Source organism: Canis aureus, chromosome 8, assembly GCF_053574225.1.
Source record: "Canis aureus isolate CA01 chromosome 8, VMU_Caureus_v.1.0, whole genome shotgun sequence".
Classification (NCBI taxonomy): domain Eukaryota; kingdom Metazoa; phylum Chordata; class Mammalia; order Carnivora; family Canidae; genus Canis; species Canis aureus.
The window spans coordinates 49,036,859-49,058,364 of record NC_135618.1 but is presented as its reverse complement, the minus strand read 5'-3'; the positions used below and the strand labels follow the sequence as shown (position 1 = coordinate 49,058,364).

At 41.8% G+C, this 21,506-nt stretch overlaps 1 protein-coding gene across 2 annotated transcripts in view; it reads left to right on the top strand.

Moving 5' to 3' along the window:
• PARN (poly(A)-specific ribonuclease) overlaps window positions 1-20,887 on the top strand; it is a 154,978-nt gene extending 134,091 nt beyond the window's left edge. For both annotated transcript variants that reach the window (XM_077906700.1, XM_077906699.1), the window contains exons 23-24: window positions 10,511-10,704; window positions 19,872-20,887. In XM_077906700.1, coding sequence (XP_077762826.1) covers window positions 10,511-10,704; window positions 19,872-19,924 — 247 coding nt within the window. In that variant the 3' untranslated portion in view covers window positions 19,925-20,887. The remainder of the gene's footprint in view (window positions 1-10,510; window positions 10,705-19,871) is intronic.
• Window positions 20,888-21,506: the final 619 nt, after the last annotated feature.

Below are 21,506 nucleotides of genomic sequence, written 5' to 3'. Positions count from 1 at the left end.
CCCAGTTCATTTTGTTTTGTGAGGTAGTTTGCACAGAGGGGCATTCCTTCTTCCATTTAGCTATATCTAGTAGGGAATATGTTTCTATCCAGGCACACAGGTGACTATATACTAGAATGTAAACCATGTTAATATCATATATAATTCCAGATGAAATAAGCAGCTTAGTGCTTGTCACTTGCCTCACTGCTCTTGGGGGGAACCATTCACCCATTTCCTCTAATCCATCCATTTTACAAACCTTGACTGTAGAGGGCTGATTGACTCTGTAGGCCCTGGGCCAGGCACTGAGAAGCCCCATACTCAGCATATAGTGTGAGATCCTGTTCTTGCTGAATTTACGTTCTAGTGGCAGAGAGAGAATTAACAAGTGAAGAAGTAAGTAAGAAGCCCAGACAGAGGTGGAAAACAAAACAAGATAGAGGGATAAATGCTTCAGGGTCAGGGGGCCACAGAAAGCCTTTCTGAGAGGGTCTTTTTTCAGATAAGACCTGCCCAAGAAGAACTGGCCCCAGGAACATGGGGCTTGGTGGTGGGGAGGCAGTGAAACAGTTAAGAGTGCCCTCCCTGCACTTGGAGGGCCGTCACAGGTCTACCTAACCAGCTACCTGACTGGGGAGAAGTCACTTACTCTGAGGTGTCTTGCCTGTAAAATGGGAAAAAAAAAAAAAAAACACCTATCCAGTTGAAAATGCTCGTCTCTAAGTGTCAAATGAGAGAATTTTATAAACGGGCAACTTTTTTAAATGAAAGGTGGCTAGGGCAGCCCCGGTGGCGCAGCGGTTTAGCGCCGCCTGCAGCCTTGGGTGTGATCCTGGAGACCCAGGATCGAGTCCCACATCGGGCTTCCTGCATGGAGCCTGCTTCTCCCTCTGTGTCTCTGCCTCTCTCTTCGCTCTCTCTGAAAGAATAAATAAATAAACCTTTTAAAAAAAATAAATAAATGAAAGGTGGCTATTATACCCAGCAGTGTGAACCTCCCAACTCACTGAAGGACTTACCCTCTGTCTTTAAGACTTACTGTAAAGCTACAGGTATAATAACAGTGTGGTGCTGGCATAGGAAAGATAAATAGATAACGAAACAGAATAGTGGAATAGAGTGTCCCGAAACAAAACCACACATTTGTGGTCTGTTGATTTCCAGCAGCATTTCCATGCAGGAATCCCTTCCTGACATTTCTGGGGACATTTATGTTACTCTAAATTGTGAGAAAAATCAGTCAAGAAATCAAATTAAAGAGAAAAAATCTGTAGGAATTAAAGTTTAACCACCAGCATAGGTATTACTAGTTCAAAGGAATCCCCTGACCTAAAGCTGAAAGCAAGAGTGGAATCAGTGTCAAAGGTTAAGGGCAACAGTTCTGAAATGAGGATGGAGTGTATGGGAGAGAAGGGGCCATGATCAAATCTGTCATCCTTGCTTGTCACTGCTGCCATGTTGTGAGCGTATGTTTATAGCCTTGCCTGGTGCTAACAATGAGTCATTTTTATAAATAAAAACATATTAACGAGTTTACACACATCAGTACACTTTATAAAAATCCTGCAATTCTCATTCCAAGAAATAATAAGTTTTGGAAGCAGTCTTTAAATTGGCAGTTCTGAAACATGTTTCTGTGTAATAGTGCTGTTGACCTTGCTAGGATACCCAAATATTATGTTATCTTAATAGAATCCAGTGGTGTTTTAGTGTCTGAATATTTGCTATAAGGCTATAGTTCTTTGTAAGTACTTTTACAGAAGAAATGCAAAGGCGTAAATAGCATTGTGGAATACTTTGATGTGAGATCCGGTCATCGAAAATCTGAATTAGGTCGAGCAATATCAATTTTAACAGCAAAACTCAAATCAAGGGAAGCAGACAAAATATTTTCATCCCTCAAAGAGGAAATGAGCTTATATGAAGCAATATGTAGTCTAACGCCCAACTTGTATTTGCTTTGGACACACTAAGAACAATTTTGACCAGCATCAGCACAACATGAAAGAAATATCTCTACATCTGGAATATTTGTCATAAGACAAATATTAGCAATTAATACTTGTGTGCCTTAAAATCTCATTTAAGAATAACTTTTAAATATTAAATATTTGTGACATCTTTCAACATTTAAATGATGTTTATTGGGCATCCATTCAATGCTAATGTCTTACTCTTTTAATGTTTTCTATCACCAAACGCCTGTATCAGGTAGAGATTATTTGCATGGCGTTGAAATTATTTTGTTTCAGTATGTGTTTCATGATAATAACAATACATTTATTATTATATTTTACTCTACTAAACTAACCCCTGATACTTTAAATATAGCCCTATCACAGAAAACTGATTCATTGTTTATGACTATACCTCATTATTATTTAAAAACATGTAGTACAGTGCTATGGAAAATATAGAATAATTTATGATTCAGGATTTCAGATTTCTTGGTCTCAAATTTTGAAGATTAATAACTTTCAGGAATTTGGAAAAACTTAAAACTCCTCACAAAAGTACTGGTAATCCAGAAAGCAAACTTAGTTTTGTTAACAAATAATTCTGAAAAAAACAAAAAACCCCAAATAATTCTGAAACAATTGCATAGTAGTATGCAGAAATTGAATTTCTACTCTTAAATCACACCATATACATAATGAACTTGAAATGACTCAGAGAGCTAAATGTAAGAATTACAACTATAACATTTCTAGGAGAAAAGATGGAACAAAATATTAGTAACTTTGTGCTGTAGTCTGAATCATGACACCCCCACCCCCAAATTCATGTGTCAAAACCCTGATCCCCAGTGTGATGGAGTTAGGAGATGGGGTCTTTGGGAGATGGTTAAAATTAGATGGGGTCATGAGGGTAGAGGCCTCATGGTGAGATTAGTGCCTGTGTAAGAATAGGAAGATGGGGAGAGAGGGCTGTCTCCTAACTATCTATAAAACATTGCTGAAAGAAGTAAAAAAAGATCTGCATAAATGAAAAGATACCCCATGCTCCATGTTCATCGATTTGAAAACTCAGTATTGTCAAGATTTCAGTACTAGCTAAAGTTATCTATGGATTCAGTGCAATTCCTGTCAGAATCCCAGTGACATTTTTGGCAGATATAAAAAAAAAAATCCATCCTAAGATTCATATGGATTCCCAAAGAATGCTAGATAGCCAAAACAATCTTGAAAAAGAACAGATTTGGAGGACTAACACTTCCTGATTTAAAATTTACTTCACGTATATGGTCAGGTCATTTTCAGTAAGAATGCCAAGACCATTCAGTGGGGGAAAGAACAGTCTTTTCAGCAAATGGTGTTGGGTAAACTGGATTTCTACATGAAAAGAATGAAGTTAGACCCTTACCATACACCATGTACAAAATGAAGTCCTCTATCTGATAAGGGATAACTATCTAGAATATATAGGGAACTAAAACTCAACAAAAATAACAAAAACTAATCTTACTCAAAAATAGGCAAAGAACTTGCATAGATGTATCTCTGAAGAAGATGTATGAATGGCCAATAAGCTCATGAAAAGATTCTTAACATCACTAATCATTAGGGAAATGCAAACAGAACCACGAGATACCACCTTATACCCATCAAAACCCAGAAAAGAATAGGTGTTAAGGAGGTCACAGAGAAATCGGAGCCTTGTGCACTGTTTGTGGGAATGTTCTTATGAAAACAGTATGGTGGTTCCTTGAAAACTAAAAATAAACTTACCATGTGATCCAGTAATTCTACTTCTTGGTATATGCCCAAAGGAATTAAAAGCAGGGTCTTGAAGAGATCTTTGTACACTGATGTTCGTATTAGTATTTTTCACAACTGAAATATGGAAGCATCCCAGGTGTCCATTGACAGATGAATGGATAAGCAAAATGTGGTGTACCCGCACAGTGGAATATTATTCAGCCTTAAAAGGGGAGGAATTTCTGACACATGCTACAATGTGCACATTGCTCGACATTTTGCAAAGTTAAATAAGCCAGTCACAGAAAGACAAATACCGTATGATCCCACTAATATGAGGTACCTGTTAGAGTAGTTGCAATCAGAGTGGCAGAAAGAACAATGGTTGCCAGGGGTTGGGGGGAAGGAGAATGGGGGATTACCATTTAATGGATACAGGGCTTCAGTATTGTAAGATGAGAAGAATTCTAGAGATGGGTGGTGGTGGAAATGGCACATTATAAAGTATTTAACAGCACTGAACTGTACACTTAATGTGGTTAACACGGTAAGTTTTACGTTACATACACTTTACCATGATTAAAAGAAAACTCGGGAAAGCCTTTACACAAATGTTCATAGTATTATTATTTATAACAGCACAATATTGGAAGCAGCCCAAATGCCCATCAAGTGGTGAATGAATAAATGAATTGTGGTATAGCCATACTAGTAAATAACACTACTTAGTGCCAGAAGGAGTGAAAGACCAGTACTGCAGCTGCATGGATGTTTCTCAGGGCATTATGCCAAGTGAAAGAGCCAAACACAAAAGACTAAAATACGGTACAGTTCCCTTCATATGAACTCTTAGAAAAGACAGAATGATAGAAACTGCAGGCAGATCAGTGTTTACTGGCATCACTGCAGACACTGCAAGTCTGTACAGAGTGGCACAAGGAATCTTCTTAGAGAAAGGGAACCATTCTGTGTCTTGATTGTTTCAGCGTTTACATGGTTATATACAATTCCAAAAATTAACCAAGCTCTATACCTAAATGAGTGAATTTCATTGCATGTAAATAATACCCTCATTTAAAATAAAGAGGGGAAAACTTCATGGGCAGCCAGATTTTTGTGGCTTTGCAGAAAAAGGAATGTGTAAATAAATGTAATGTGTAAATATAACCCATTAGCAAACATTTTTTTTTCTACTGACAGGAAGAAGTTAATGGAGATAGTCACCCTAGAACAATTTGATTTGTACTTGCTGACTTGTCAATACTTTAACTTCTAGCAAAATTCTGAGTTTGATCTAATAGTCATTGTAACTGGAATGGTTTATCATTTGCATCCCCCATATAAATGCCGATGAAGGTTTAATGTTCAGTTCTGACACACCAGGTTGTGTCTCTAACATTTTATTTTTTCATTAATTACCACTTCTTCAGTGGATTTAAATGTGCATTTCATATTCATTATGAAGTAGCTCAGTTTGTGCATTAAAATTCCACTCGCAGAATGAGCTCAGACTCATGGAAGGTGGTTTTGCCTGATTTTTGTTGACCTTTGACATCAATCTCTAGAATAGTGAGAGAGACAAATCAAGGAACTGCTCTTAACTATAAAAACAAGCTAAGGGTATCCAGAGAGGAGATGGATGGGAAGGTGAGGGATATAGGGGGTGGGGATTAAGACCACGCTTAGCATGATGAAAAAAACAACAACAAAATAAAATGTTAAAAAATTAAAATCAGTCTGTAAAGGATTGTCTTACCAGCACACATATATGGAGAGTACCCATACATATATACATGTGCACACACAGCCATACCTTGAAAATGTATAAATAGTAAAAAATTAAAGGCTCATATATCTGGTTTTCCATATATAATAAAAACTGGTTTTGATCTAAAACTGCTTTATTAAATTACATGGGATATAGTCACAGCTTTTATTTTTATTAAGAGAATGATAGTTCAGAAAATTTTACACAAGCGTGGATATTACATCCATATACCCAATTAACATCTGAAATGTATCCATTCCACGCATATCTGAGGGCTTTCACAAGCAGGATGTCCAATAAACAACAGACCTTCCTAGGAAGCAAAGGATTCTTGTTTGAGAGCAGAAACTACAGATGCGGAACTAAGAAATATGTTGTAAATTAATGGGAAGAATTTATGAAAATCCTTTTTGTTGTTGACACTTTGCTCCATTTATATTATTACGCATTTGTGCGCTTGCTCTCTCTTCCTGCATCCTCCCATCTGTGTACACACGCTCCATATCATGCTCTCTCCTCCCCTTTTCCTTTCCCTCTTTCTTTTTTTCTTCCTTCTTTGTTTTTTTTTTTAAGAGAGGGTGGAGGGAGAAGGAGAGAGTCAGAATCACAAGCGGACTCCCTGCCGAGCACCGCAGCTCAAGCTTGATCTCAAGACCCTGAGATCATGACCTGAGTCGAAACCAAGAGTTGATTGCTCAACCAATTGAGCCACTCAGGCGCCCCCCATTCCCTCTCTTTTTCTCTCCATGCCTCCCAACATACTTACTTTTTTTTTTCTGAGCCATCTGAAAGGAAGTTAACTACATCATGATCCTTTGTCCCTAAGTCCACTAAGTAAGGATATTTTCTTACACACCTACAGTACAGTTACCAACCTCGGTAATTTAACATTGCTAGGATGCTTTACCAGTCATATCCCAGTTTTAGTATTTCAGCTGGTATCATCTGTCTCACTCCCCACCCCCCTCCATTATAAGGCCCAGTCTGTGATAACGTGTTACATCTAGTTTTCATACCTCTTTAGTCTCTTGGGACAGTGACATTGTTGAAGAACACCAGTCCCTCCCTCCTACTACTTTTTTTTTTCCCAGTAAAATATTTTCCATCCGGATTTGTCTGATACTTCTTCATGGTTGCATTTCAGTTACACGGTCCTGACTGGAATACTGCACAGGTGATGCTCTGCAGGTACCAGTGTGTGGGGAGACCATCTCAGATCATGCAGATATCCTGCCCTCCATCAGAACATCTCCCCAGGCTGAGCAGCTGCGGAGAATGTTTGCCTCGACCATCCTTCATGTGATGGTTACAAAGGGATCATCTGCTAACTCTGTTTCTCTTCTCCATTACCAATTCCTAGTTAGTACTCAGCTGTAAGAGCTCTTTCTTCTCTCCTCTCTTTGTCATGTATTATATAAACCCATACAAATATAATATATATTATAAATATAAATGTAAACCTATTTTTTCATCAGCTTAGAATTTGTTACTGCCCCTTACTTATTTGGGTGCTCAGATACCTGACCAGAAAGAGCCTTTTCCAGCCAGGCCCTCCGTACCTGTAACATGCCTCCTCACATCTTGAGCAGTTTCCTGCCTTCTTGTATTCCGAGATGTTCCAGGCTCATTTTGTGTCTCCTTTACCCCAGCCATGGAATAAGCCAATTCTTCCAGAAGCCCTGTTTTTTCTTAGGGTGTTCAATTTTAGAAATTATGATGTAGACACCTAGTGTGTTCACTGCTACTGGAGTTTCTTTGCTCATAGGCTCTTTCATTAGATAGTGCATGGGTGTACACACATACATACCCCCACATTAGTGCACACATGTGCATATGCATGTGGATGCATAAATATGCACACGTACACACATATTTATTTTTAAATCATGAGCTTAAGCCTTGTCTCCAATATTATTCCATCTCCAGAGGGCTCTTCCTTGTCTTCCTCTACTTCAGTATGTGTGTGTCTGGCTTCAACACATTCACTCATTTGCTTAGTACTATAACACATCTAAGAATTTTTCAAAATTGCTTCACTCATTTGACAACAGAAGCAAACCTCCTAAAGAGCTCAGGATTTGAGTTCTTTCCCACTCCCTATCCAAGACTGGGAATACTGGACTTATACATTGCTCTTTTGCACTTTGCTTTTTCTACCTTTTTTAGAATTTTATTTTAACCAGAAATCATTCTCTATCAGTTGAGATCTTCATTCTTTCTTATAACTGCTCAGTACTTCACCGAATGTATGTACCACAGTTTAATCAGTTTCCAATGCTTAGACATTTAGGCAGTATTTTGCCTTGGCAGTATTTTGTAATTACAAAGAAAGCTGCAATGAATAAATAACCTGTGCATATGTATTTTTGCATTGTTAAAGGTATATCTTCCAAATTCCTACAAGTGCAATTGTAGACTCAAGAAGTAAGTAAATATGTAGTTTTGTTAATATTGCCACATTCCCCTCTATAACAGTGAGTTCATGGCTCTGCCATGACTCCCCTCAGATTGAGAGTTATTTGTGTATCAGAGACATTAACCTTTTATCAATAATATATGCTACAGATATTTTTCCCTGGTTTCTCATTTGTCTTTTGACTTTGCTCATCATATTGATTGCCATGCAAAAGATTTTTATGAGATCAAATTTATAAATTTTTTATTGTGTCTGGATTTTGGATTGCAAGTCATAGTGAGAAAGCCTGGGCAGCCTGGGTGGCTCAGCAGTTTAACGCCACCTTCAGCCCAGGGCCTGATCTGGGATCGAATCCCACATCGGGTTCCCTGCATGGAGCCTGCTTCTCCCTCTCCCTCTGCCTGTGTCTCTGCCTCTCTCTCTCTCTCTCTCTCTGTGTCTCTCATGAATAAATAAATGGAAATCTTAAAAAAAAAAAAACCAAAAAACACTTAAAAAAAAGAAAGCCTTTTTGTACACCCAGATTTTGGAGGAATTCACCCAGGTTTTATTGTAGTACCTACATTTATTTTATTGTAGTATCTACATTTATTTTTTACATGTAGATATCTGATCCGTTGGCTGTTTATGCTTTTGTATCAAGTGAAGAATGAGTTTAATTTGTCCTTTTCCAGTAGTCTCAACACCATTTCTTAAAAGTTCATCCTTGCCCCAGTAATTGGAGATATGACCTTCATTGTACATCAGATTTCTATATGCAGTTGAGGCTATTTCTGGACTTTGTATTTCTCGAAGTCCCAACTGAGTTTTCATTAAACATTCACATCTCAGACACTACCAGGTTCCAAGATTTACAGCACCAAGGAATTTTTAGGCCTGTTCCCCTTTTGTGGTGGAAGAGTGGGTCCTTATTATTTTCTTACACTTTTTGAATTTTCCAAATTTTCAGAAACCAGCCAAAATTATTTTTTATCTTTAAGAAAACTGTTTAAAAGTAGCGTACCTGGGTAGCTCCCCATAGGTTAAGTGTCCGACTCTTGATTTCATCTCAGGTCATGATCTCTGGGTCATGAGATGGAGCCTGCATCTGCTTGAGATTCTCGATCTGCACCCCTGCCCCTCACTCTCTCTAGCTCTCTCTAAAATAAATAAAATATTTTTAAAAAACTTTTTAAGGCTATTATCAGTTTTTATTATTTTTTATTATCAGTTTTAAACATTACATTTAGCATGAATTTTTAATAACCCTCCAAATATTACCATTGGTACCCCCCCTTTTCCTTATGTCTCCCCAATAAAAGAGATGTTTCAGAAAAGTGCATGTAATATATGTGAAAAAGAGGACAAGTGGAAGGCCAATCAGCCAGTCTTAAGAGCCCATGTGCTCTCAGCCCTATTTTGCCTCCTATGGCTTCTAAGAACCACCAGGGAAACAGTTTATCTTTTTCCTTCTTTGCATGAGTGAACAAGTGTGAAGTACAGAGAAGACCAAAATGCAGGACTAACATAGAGGAACTGGGAGGACTGGGTAGCCAGGTTTCTTTATATGTAACGTTTTAAGTATTTGCTTCCTGAGAAAAGGCTGAAATCAGGGTATGTCTGCATTCACTCGCTCTCTCCCTTTCCGCCCCCTCTCTGTACTTGAATGGCCTTCCTGAATTGGAATGACTTGATTTTTAAATGTTTCTCATAATTTGGGGGCTATAATAAAAAATCTATTTATAAGACCCATTTGGAGGAGACAGGACTTACATGGGCCATGCGGTCTCTGTTTTTATCAAGTTATATTTCAGGGAACGTATTTTCTCAAGGAAAAATCAGGACATGTAATTTGATTTAATTTAACATGTCACATCCTATAAAGCTTTAAAAGTGAAGCCAGGTTTAATTATAAATTTGACAAGTCACCGTTTTGGCACAGAAGAGAATTATGTGAAGGTAGGATATGCCCTGGCTAAGTGGATTCAGATGATGAGCAAGGTGATAGGGGGCACACTCAAGAGTTCTTCTGTTGTGCTGCGTATCTCATTAGTCAATCATGAAGGTAACAATGCTGTCTTCCAATTTAGCACCCCCAAGACTATTGTTTTGTTACCGCAGCTCTACTATTCTGTTCTGCTCTTCTGCTCTAGGAGCTCTACCAAAACAGAGACCAGCAATTTTCTTTAAAACTTTGTTCTTTGAGGAGCGCCTGGGTGGCTCAGTAAGTTAAGGGTCCGCCTTCAGGTCATGATCCTGGGGGGGTCCTGTGATTGAGCCCCATGTCACCAGGCTCCCTGCTCAGCCAGGGAGCCTGCTTCTCCCTCTGCCTGCCACGCCCCGCCCTGCTTGTGCTCTCTTGCATGTGTGCGCTCCCTCAAATAAATAAAATCTTTTTAAAAAAAAAATTTCATCCATTGAAGTGCTAAGAACAGCTTGGATTTGTATGTGTATGTACACAAGCATAACGTAGAACGTGCTTCTGAGTAATGCTGTCAGCGGGGAAACTTTTAGACTTCAGTTCCTATATAAAGTCTTTAACTTTCACATACAGGTTGTTGGCTGCTAGTTTAGTGGTTACAGACTTAAGAGTATTTAGACGTTTTATAGGCTGGTGTTCCTGTTAATCTCCACACCTTTCATGTCCTTCCACTGTTTGTGTTTCAGTCTTACAGCGACCAGCACAGTAGGAAAGAGAAACTTGAGTCCCAGCCCAGCCGAGGCGGACTTGGAGGCCAGAATATCAGGGGAGATTTCGGACACCGAGCTCGAGCAGACTGAGTCCTGTGCAGAATCCCTCTCTGAGGGAAAGAAGAAGGCCAAGAAATTAAAAAGAATGAAGAAGGACCTTTCACCAGCAGGTCTGTATAAGATCTTACTAAAGTTCTGGACTTGTTCACTCTTTAAGGCTCTAGAAACTCATAGTTTGGGGGGAGAAATGATAGCAGGGCTTCGGTTGGCGCCAAAGCCCACGTGCAACAGTCCCCACCCCCCACCCTTATCGATGGTTTCCTGTGGTCAGCGGCAATCCAGAAGCAGAGGATCCTTCTGACTTGTCATCAGCAGGTCATTGGTAGGGGCACTTGGGTGGCTCAGTGGTTGAGTGTCTGCCTTTGGTTTGATTCGTGATGCCGGGGTCCTGGGATCGAGTCCCACATCGGGCTCCCTGCAGGGAGTCTGTTTCTCCCTCTGCCTGTGTCTCTGCCTTTCTCTGTGTCTCTCATGAATAAATAAAATCTTTTAAAAAAAAAGGAGAGAGAGAGAGAAGGTCATCAGTAGCCTAATGCTGGGTCACCATGCCTATGTCATTCCCCTCACTTCATCTCATCATGAGGGCATATTATCATCTCACATCATCACAAGAAGAAGGGTGAGTCCAGGGCAATACGATTTTTTAAGAGAGAAAAACCAATTCATATGGCTTTTACTACAATGCATTGTTACAATTGTTCTTGTTTGTTATTAGCTCTTGTTAATCTCTGTGCATTTATAAATTAAACTTTATCATAGCCGTGTATGTGCAGGAAATAGCATGGTGTATATAGGGTATAGTACTACCGGAAGTTTCAGGCATCTACTGGGTGTTTTGGAATATGTCCCCCGCAGATGAGGGTGACTGCTGCAGTTTTCCATGGGACCAGATGCTTTTTAGGATTCATTTAATTTAATTTGAGGAATCCCTAAAAAGCCCTGTCTCTTGATAGAGGGAGGCTTGGCAGGGGCCTTCACAGTTAAAGATGGTTACTCTGCTTTGGTAATCCTCTCTCTCTCCTCCATGGTTTAGAGGTTTTGCTGATGTGTGTACGTAGCCTCAGTATCTTAAATGTGCATTTCAATTTGCACAGAGGCCTCCTCCTACACATGTTATTTTCAGTGGCAGAATTTTCACCGTTCCCAGCAAAACGCTAGGCAGCCTGGATTTCTCTCATAAGCAGAATTACATAAGGAGCAAAGGAAACTGGAAACTAACCCAGGTTGTGAGCCTAGTATGTGCTAGGGGCTGTGTTAGGAGCCTTTTCTTTCCTTATTTAATTCCCTTCTCACAGCAGCCCCGACGTAGGGACGTAGGGGATTATCATCCTGTCCTAGTGACGCAGGTGTCTGACTCAGAGAGGTTAAGAAACCTGTGCAGATCCATGTGGCTAGCCCCAGAAGGGAAGTCCAGGCCTTCCTGGAGCTGAATCCCCTGTTCTTCCCATCACCCGGATGCTATGGGGGGGTCCATGACCAAACTCAGCCCTTCAGGCACAGACCCTCTACAGTGCTGGACTGTGACATGAGTGGGGGGCTCACTGGTCAGCCGGGCTGGTTCTCTCCAGGAGATCGGCCACCACCTTCTGGGCCCCTTGCTTGACTGCTGCTTGCTTGGGGTCCAGTGCAGCATTTCAGGCTTGGCGGGAGTTCGATCTTCCCTTTAAAGTTCTGAGATGGTCATCAAGTTTCACTTCACAGTTAAGAGATTGGAGGCCTAATGGGGAACATGACTCACCCGAGGTGCCGGAGTCCTCTGGTCTGCCCTGTGTCTGCTCAGGATAGGAGGGTCTCTCACCCAGCCCCAACTGTCCGTCTCCTGTGTCTCCCATCACGACGGCTTCCTGGTGAGCAGAACCAATAGTCAAACCAAAGGAAAGTCAGAAAACAATGGAATTTGCTTCGTATGCACGCTAAGAATTCCTCGTGTTCCAGATTAGTCCCTCCTTTTGTGTGGCCTGACCTGGCGGCAGGGAGTTTTCTGCATCTCATTGATAGTAATGAAGTCAAGAGAGGCAGCAAAGATATTGTATATGTTTTTATACTTTACACTGAAGCCGAGCTTTCTCTGAAGATTTCGGGTCTTCTTTGAAGCCCGAATTGTGTCTTTCCACTGCCTCTTGAATCCCCATGGTCCTCCATGACATGCCTCCCCTCTGTTCCCTAAATGGAGCATTGGAGAAGTTTTTCTTCTTCTGTAACACTCTTAATCTTTCCCTGGGATCCCTTCTTAACACTACCTCATCGTATGTGCTCAGCGAATGTTAACACTGAGTGTCGACATGACTTCAGGAGATCCGGGCTAGTGTGGCAGGGGGCGGGGTCCCCTCTTGTGTTCTCTCCCTCATCTCCCAGTCTCTTCTGAAATTTTCAGTTTCTCTCTTAGCTCTCAGGGACAAGATGACAGGTGCCCCCCCCCCTTCTATCTCAGCATAATCTTACAGGTATTAACATTCAAATACCTAATAATAGACTGCTTGAATAGATTAGCTCCCTTTATAACTTCTATCATTCTAAGCGAAAACTTTCTGTGAGTTATTTGGGGTTTTGAATGTATAATACCGTCATTAAAATAGGTTTTTATTTTCCTCCCATTGACAGTAAAGCTGTCACTGCCACAAGATTTGAGCTAAAAAAGAAAAAAAAATGATAGATTTTGTACTTCTTTGTCAGTCTCGCTCAAAGAGAAAGACAGAAACATCTTGACAGCTTTTAATTGAATCAGAGAACTTGAGATAATTGGGCTTCTGGAGCCCCATTCACCGGGCGAGACCTTCCAGCAGCACAAAGCTGGAGGTTTAATGGGTCCTTCTCGTCTGTTCCGTTGTAAGCATTTAGCTCTAATATTCTCAGCAGGTTGTCAGCCAAGATACCAGGCTCTGAGCCTGTGGAGTCAACCAATTTGGATTGCTTGGTGATTTTCATAAGGTCCTAGGGTGAGTGAAAATACAAAGGTCTGACCCTGTGAAGGATCTGTATTAAGCACTCGGGTTCAGAGCGTACCAGGAGCCATGAAGACCTCATTGGGGTGTTGGCAACAACCAGATGGGACAGTTTGGTATGGTGTGGGAAAGCCTGACCTGCAGAGACAGCTTCCAGGGCATCCTGTCTGATCTCTCCTCCTGGCAAGCATATCTTGACAGGGCCACAGGTAATTCATGAAGGTGTGGTGGGTGCCTGGCACTCTCAGCAAAAGCATGAAAAGTGTAAAAGACACTGTTCCACAAGTCAGGGAGGGTTCTGTTTTCTAAAGAGGAAATAATAGCAAAAAGGAGGACCATAGAATATTGTGTCTTGTAGCAGTCCTGGGTCAGTTGGTGGCTTAGTAAATCCCACACAAAACAGTGTCATCTGTCTTAGTTACACATTTTAATATCTAAGATGTACTGAGAGTTGGGTACTAGACCCCTTCCCAGCTAACAAAATGACTTCAACTGCAAAAGAAATGACTGTTTAGTGAGTTTATTATCATGTAGTTTATCATGTATTATCATGAGTTTATTATCATTATCATTTGTGCCAGGAACATCCTTTGCATCTATTCCTTATAAAAACCCAGTAAAGTATAGATACCATTACTTCTGATTTCTAGAGAGGACACGGGCTTAAAGAATTCAAACTGGCAAAGTCAAATATAGCTGGTGTTGGGGGCTCTGGGGAGGGGACCGTCTGATCCAGAGCTCACACGTTGTACCTACCATTCTGCCATATATGAAATTTATCCAAACTTTAGAGGAAGCAAAGGACTCTTTAGAAAGGAGCTGGTCAAGAGCAGAAACAACAGCCAACTTGGACTTTCTTGTGATGAAGTCATGTGACCAAGCAACCATTCTCTTTAGGAGCTCACTATGTACATATTACATACTTAGCAAGTATTTTCCTCCTAAGTGTTGTTTCTATCCTCTTTTCAGGATACAGATGTATAATGTAAGTCCCTTCCTCTTATATTTATTAAGATTGGTATAGAATGGTAGTGCTATCTGTTTTTCCTCGGGGGAAATTCAAGGTACATTCTCAATTGGTGTGTAAAGAAACAGAGTTCTTCCTGTCGTTTAGGCTGAAATAAAGTATCCCTAGGACATGTCTCCCAGACAGTGTTTAACGGATGAGTTTCTACAGCACACCTGTTCCTGCTGATAAGTGAATTGTGTTCCAGTGTCCTCTTGCTGACCGGACTGGCCATTTTCAAAATACTGATGGACAGTCCAGTAGCCAGGCCCAGTTAGCATTTACAGAAGAGTGCCGGAGACACTGTGACTATTCCTGGTAACACTTTGTCATGTAATAGAGAGGCTGCTACAAGTCTTTTTCCACTTTCCATTTAAAACACAACACAGCAGACCTTTAAATGTTTGCCAAGAACCAGGAGTGTCACTGGAGTCTTGAGTAATCGGTTGAACTTTTTAAGCTTAAATCCTAAGGTTACAGTATGAAAATTTAGGATTAGAGTAGCAGTCTGCAGTTGCTGACCATCCAGGCTAGGGAAGTCCAGCCAAGGAGCTTTTCAATTCCTCAGTTACAATGTGGCTGATAGCCTCGGTGTGGCCCATGAGGAGTGTGCTGTGGGCAGTACGCTGCTCAGTCCTTGTCCCTCCTGGCAGCCCTCTACTCGGGGAAGCTCTGCCTTCTTGGTGTGGGAAACTGCCTCTTTACCTTTGGAGCATTTTCCAGTTAAATACATTCATATAGCACCCCCACAGGATCTTTCTGTATACAGAATTCTACTCTAGAAAATGATACAATGGCAAATTTCCAATATTTTAGATTCTGTTCTTGATTCACCTGAGGGAAGAAACGTCTTCGCTCTTAGAATCTCTCCTTTTCAGCTCTGGATAGAAGAAAAGTAAAGACATACAAATAGTCACCTTTTGTGTTAACCACATTTTCATTTCTTTTGTCATTTTGTTAATAAAAATAATATGCTCGCTATGAAAATCTGTAAAATGAAGAAAAACAAGAAAATCAAACCCAGTGGTTGCTTGATACTGTGTTAAGTGTTTTTCCTCTGCCTGTCATTTTTATACATGTTGACATCATACTTCATAGACAGTTTGGTATCCTGTTCTTTTCCCGTTTAAAAAAACCTCTTGGCCAAATTTTAATTATCAGTATAATATTTTATATTAAAGTTTTGTTGAATTTTAAAACAGCATTCCTACTGTCTTTTGCAGGATCAGCTTTATTAAGATACAGTTTATGTACAATAAGTCATCACTTTTAGGTGCACAATTTGATGAGTTTTGGCAAATGCATACAGCCATATAACCATCATTGTGATCAAGAGAGAGAACAGTCATAGAGGCACCTGGAGGCTCAGTCAGTTAAGCATCTGACTCTTGATTTCAGCTCAGGTCCATGATCTCAGGGTGGTGAGATCAAGCCCCATGTCAGGCTCTACACCTGGCAGGGAGTCTGCTTGAGATTTTCCCTCTTCCTCCTCTCCCTCTGTCCCTACCCCTCTTCTTTCTAAAATGAATACATCTTTTTAAGAAGAGAGAGAGAGAACAGTTGTATCATTCCAGTTGTAAGATTTCCTCATGTCTCATCCCTCCCAGCCCTAGATCCTGGCAACTGCTGATGTGCTTCTTTCTTAATATGTTTGAGATTCATTTTGCTGTTGCACATACCAGTGGTTCATTCCTTCCTATTGCTGAGTTAGTATTCTGTTTTACGGACGTATTGCTGTTTATCCATTTTGCCCGTTGACATTTAGGTTGTTAGCACTTTTTTAGAAACTAAGAATCAAGTTGCTATAAACATTTGCAAACAGTTTTTTATATGAAATAACTTTTCATTTCTTTGGGATAAATACCTAAGAGTGGAATTGCTGGGTCTTAGAGTAAGTAAGTGCATGTTTCACCTTCTAAGAAACTGGCACAGTGTTTTCCAGAGAGCCAGTGAGGCTTCCAATGGCTCTGCACCTTCACCAGTATTTTAGCCATTCCAGTGGGTCTGTAGTGGTGTCTCATATGGCTTTGACTTGAATTTCCCTAATGACTAATAATGCTAAATATATCTTTAGGGTGTATAATTAGTTGCCATCCAGATCTCTTCTTTGGCAGAATGTCTTTTCAAATCTTTTGCCCATTTTTTCATCAGGTTGTTTTTTTCTTGTCCTTGAGCGTTGAGAGTTCTTTGTATGTTCTGGTTATAAGTCCTTTTGGGTGTCTTGCACATTCTTCCAAACTTTGCTTTTCTTTTCATTTTCTTAATAATAACCTTCAAATAGTAGAAGCTTAAAATTTTACTGAAATCCAATTTATAATTTTTTTTCTTGGATTATGCCTTTAGTGTCAGATCTAAGAAATCTTTGCCTGACTCCAGATTACAAAGATTTTTCTGCTGTGTTTTCATCTAGAATTTTTATGGTTTTAGGCTTTATATTTAGAGGTACAGCCCATTTTGAGTTAATTTTTATATATGATGCAAGGTATGCATTGAGATCCATCCTAACAGGAAGCCGGCATCCAGAAATATTTGTTTAAAAAGAAAAATTGTTCCAGAATTCTTTCCGCTCAAATAAAACAGGGCTGTGAAAATGAGCTCCTTGGAGCACTGATCTTATCTCCTTATCCACCAGCATTGAGACTGATCCTTCAGTCTACAGCAACCCCCTTTCTAGAAAGTGCTAGAAAGAATACCAGTAGTGACCTCCAGCCCCCTCTGGTCCAGGTCTCTTTTTAGGTGGTTCCTAAAGTTCTGGTTCCTCTGGACATATTGTTGCCCAGCAGCTGCACATTTTAGGTAGTGAAAACTAGGATCTTGACTGCAGGCTGTCGGCTTCCTGGGAAACAACCATGTTTAGTGTTGGACCACCTTACCGATAAGGGGAAGAGACCCAATGTCCATGAAAAACTGACTATGTCAGGAACTTGGCTGTACCACAGCAGGCCCATGTGGCAGAAAGTGATGATCAATCCAGCTGATAGATGAGGCCGTGAGAGGTATTCAGAGCCACACAGCCAGTCAAATGGCCAAGCCAGACTTGCTCATCCAAAGCTTTTGCTTACTCTGCTATTCCTCACCAGCTCCTCACCAAGTCACTTCCTGTGTGTCTGCTGGCATGCCGCCACACCCACACATGGTCCCATCCAGCTGACAGCAGGTGCTATTAGAAGTATGACAGTGCAGTTGCTTTCAACCATTTAGCTTTTTGTTTGTTTGTTTGATTTCCCTCACAGCTAGTTTGAATTTATTTCAGTTCCCCACACTCGGCATTGTGGCTTTTACCTTTAAAATGGCTAATTGACTGCTGTGCTATTTCTTTGTAATTTGGATTATAAAAATGTCCTATGGGTGTTGCTTTTCCTACTTACAGTCAGGGTTTTTTGTTTTGTTTTGTTTTGTTTTGTTTTGTTTTTAGATTTTATTTACTTGTTTGAGAGACAGAAAGTTGAGCAAGCAAGAGAACATGAGCTGGGGCTGGACCGGAGAGGGGGCGGGCACAGAGGGAGAGGAAGAAACAGGCTCCCCACTGAGCAGGGAACCTGATGAGGGGCTCAATCCCAGGACCCTGAGATCATGACCTGAGCTGAAGGCAGACGTTTAACTGCCAGGTGACTGAGCCACCTGGGTGCCCCTACAATCAGGTATCATATGAATTTGTGATTGAGAGGTCAGGCTAGTAGTGTCTTAACACAGCCCATCTGCATTATTTACTTGTTCTGGGGAGGGGAGTGTCTGTGTGTTTTGTTCTTTAATAACCTAACTGGATCCTGGGAATCTGTCACGCGGAGCATCTCCTGTCCCTCTTTACTTCTCAAGAACAGTCTTACACACAGTCTTTGCTGGGAGGAGACCCAGGGGACCAGACTCCAAGTATCCCTCTCCCAGTCTTCTCATCCTCTCCGTCTGAACTTCATCTCAGGAAATGATCCCAAGTGGGAATTCTCGTGTTGGCTGAAATCCTGTGTTATTTTGTGTGTTCAGACCTAGTTATCTTTAGACATTCCTGCCATTGAGGTGGCTGCTCTCAGCTGAGTGATTTCCTACTTTGCAGGACCTCGCACCTCCTCCAATTTTAAAAGTTACCATTTTAGGCAGCATCCAAGCCCTCTCCCCTCTGGAATCTCTGGAGTGTTAGCAGCTGGGGCTAGCTTTGCCCATTTTCCCTGCCAACCCTGCTTAAGTAATGTCGCCACCTCTGGTGCAGGAGCTCCTGGTCTGTCACACTTTCCATTGGGGCCACGCTCATCTCTGACTTACTTCCCCTTCACTCAGCTCGACACAGCTGGTCCAGGCCCCCACCTGGCTGTGCTGCTGTCATTACAGAGAGTGGCATTGCAGCTTCCGGGTAAAACTGTAACTGAAGAGGACCTTCGACACTTAGCCAGTGTTGCTGAACTCTGAAATGGCTGCACGCTTTGACTTTTGCCCCTTTTGGGGGTCTCTGAACCCTCATTGGTCAGCTTCTCTAAAAAAGTCACCAGTCCCTTGGGTTTCTCTTCTGGGTTCTGGCACAGAGCACCTGGCACAGAGAAACCTGGTGTCCTGGGACATGACAGGCTGTGTATGTCATGGAAGGATCTAGTTCCACCTCAGCCACTTGCTGGCTGTGTGAGACTGCTCACCTTACCTAGCTTCTCTGAGCCTGTTCTTGAATCTGTAAAATGGGGATATTGATGCTACTATGCTTAATTAATTTATTAATTTGAGAGAGAGCACGAGTGAGAGGGGCAGGGGAAGGAGAAGAGATTCAGACCCTGCACTGAGTGTAGAACCAACATGGGGCCTGATCTTACCACCCTGAGATCACGACCTCAGCAGAATCCAAGAGTGGACCCTTAACTGACTTTGCCACTCAGGTGTCCCACACCATGCTGGGCTTTTATGAAGATTAAATGAACTGAGGGCCACTTGGCTGGCTCAGTCGGTAGAGCACACAACTCAATCTTGGAGTTGTGAGTTCAAGCTCCACACTGGGCATAGAACTTTTCTAATTAAAAAAAAAAAAAAAAAAAAAAATTTAACTGAGTGCCCAGCATGATGGCTAGCAAAGAATGCAGCTTGTGCTCCCCAAGAGAGATGTGAAGTAAAGAGGTGTCCAAGCAGGGAGACCTGTCACTGATCCTACATGTGATGTTGAGTGGGGTCACCTCCGGCTGCTGGGCACTGCTGCCCATGGGCAGGGGTGGGCTTGCCGTGTCTGGCCCAGGCCTGCCTGCAGTGGCCTTTGCAGCCAGCAGTGGATGCTCTGCTCTTTGCTGGTTGTTGGGGCCTCCAGGTGCCATCCTCACCTGTTCACCGTGTTTGGTTTTGTGTCCCCCCGGCCCCCCAGGAGCCATCCCGGACAGCCCTGCCAAGCTCTTCGAAGTTCCCGACACGTGGTAACCCGGGCCTGAGGGAAACACATCGCTGGTGCTGTGGCTGCAGAGGAACCAGCCAGCACATTCGGAAGCCATACTGTATTTAATTTAATAAAATGTGGTATGGGAGGCGTTTGAAACCAAGTATGTGTCCTGGAAAAAAAACAAAACACAACAGTTTTTATTTTCATGGCTGTGTCTCTCTTCTTCCCTTTTAATGTAAAGTGTCTGCTGACACTCAGCACGGTTGTAAGCTGTCGTGAATGTGCACATTATGAACCAGTTGATTATTTGTTGCTTGCGTGAAGCCTTTGCTTTCATGACTTTTAGCACATTTAAGAATCCACGCGACGGGGAATGTCGGCTGTGAAATAAGCAAAGAGCCAGCATCCTTGGGCACGGTGATCAGAGTTTTGGGTTGAAGTCTTTCTCGCTTCAAGGGGTTCTCTCCTGATTCGGGGGCCTCCCAACGGATGGGGAGATCACTCGCCTCTGCCCACTTCCCCCCATAGCTGCCTGAAAATCCTCAGCGCTCAAGCCCATTTTTCCAGTAGGAAAACATCTCCTGCTGTCCACCTGCAAAGGAGCTTACCCTTTGCCTTGGCCTTCGGGCCATATCTGTTTAGAGTCCTTTTTCCTAAGATGTGAGTTCCTCACGGCGGACTGTACACGTCCAAAAAGTTCACTTCTGTTTTTCCATGAGTGCTGTGTCCACTTTCCCCTGTCTCCGCCTGCTCGTCATCTCTGAGTGTGTGCCTGGGACTGAGGTGGCACATGTGTGTGCGTGTATGTGTGCGTGAAATCACAAGTGACATGTACCAGCCTTTTCTCTGTTGAAACTGATCCCAACAGTGACAGAATTTCACAGATCTACTTCAGTAGATCTTCATATAGATCATTGTTAGATATTTAACATTTTTTGTATAATGGAAATAAAAAATGAAACATGTATTTCCAAAAGATGAAAATTAAAGGAATTTTCATAGGATTCTGGTTCTTTCCTTTTTCTTTTTCTTTTTTAATAAGTGAATGGCATATTTGATGTTTACATAGATAGGTTGCTCTCAAAAGATCACCCCGAAGAGCTCTGGTAAGTCACAAAGCCTGGTGTTTATAGATTTTTTTTTTTTTTTAACCCGCATGAATGAGTCGGATGCTTGGTGCTGGAGTTGAGCCCCGTGGAAAACTATAGGAGGGTCTGTGTCTCTTCATGGTGGGTGGAATGGAGCCCTTTGGAATTCATGATGGCATGCGAATTCAGATCAGTGAGACACTCGCCCCAGTTACAAGCTTCTTAATGCTTCCCCTGCTCCCCTTTGCCCAAGAGCTGGTGGCAGAGTTACAGACCCAAACTGTGGGGAAGGAGTTCTGGCCCCTTCCGGAGCTGTCACTGCTCACAGCTCATTGGGGTGGTGCACAGGCAGGTGGAGGCAGACACCAAAGGCTGGGGGTGACAGGTCGCTGGTGAACTGTACTCCTTCGCTGAAGTCTGTGGGTGGAAACAGGTAGTGCCTGACACTCTCTAACACAGTGAACAGGAGGTAGACCCACTGCAGGCTGGGTTTGGCGTGCTTGTGGCCTGATGAGCACGCCCAGCAGGAAGACAC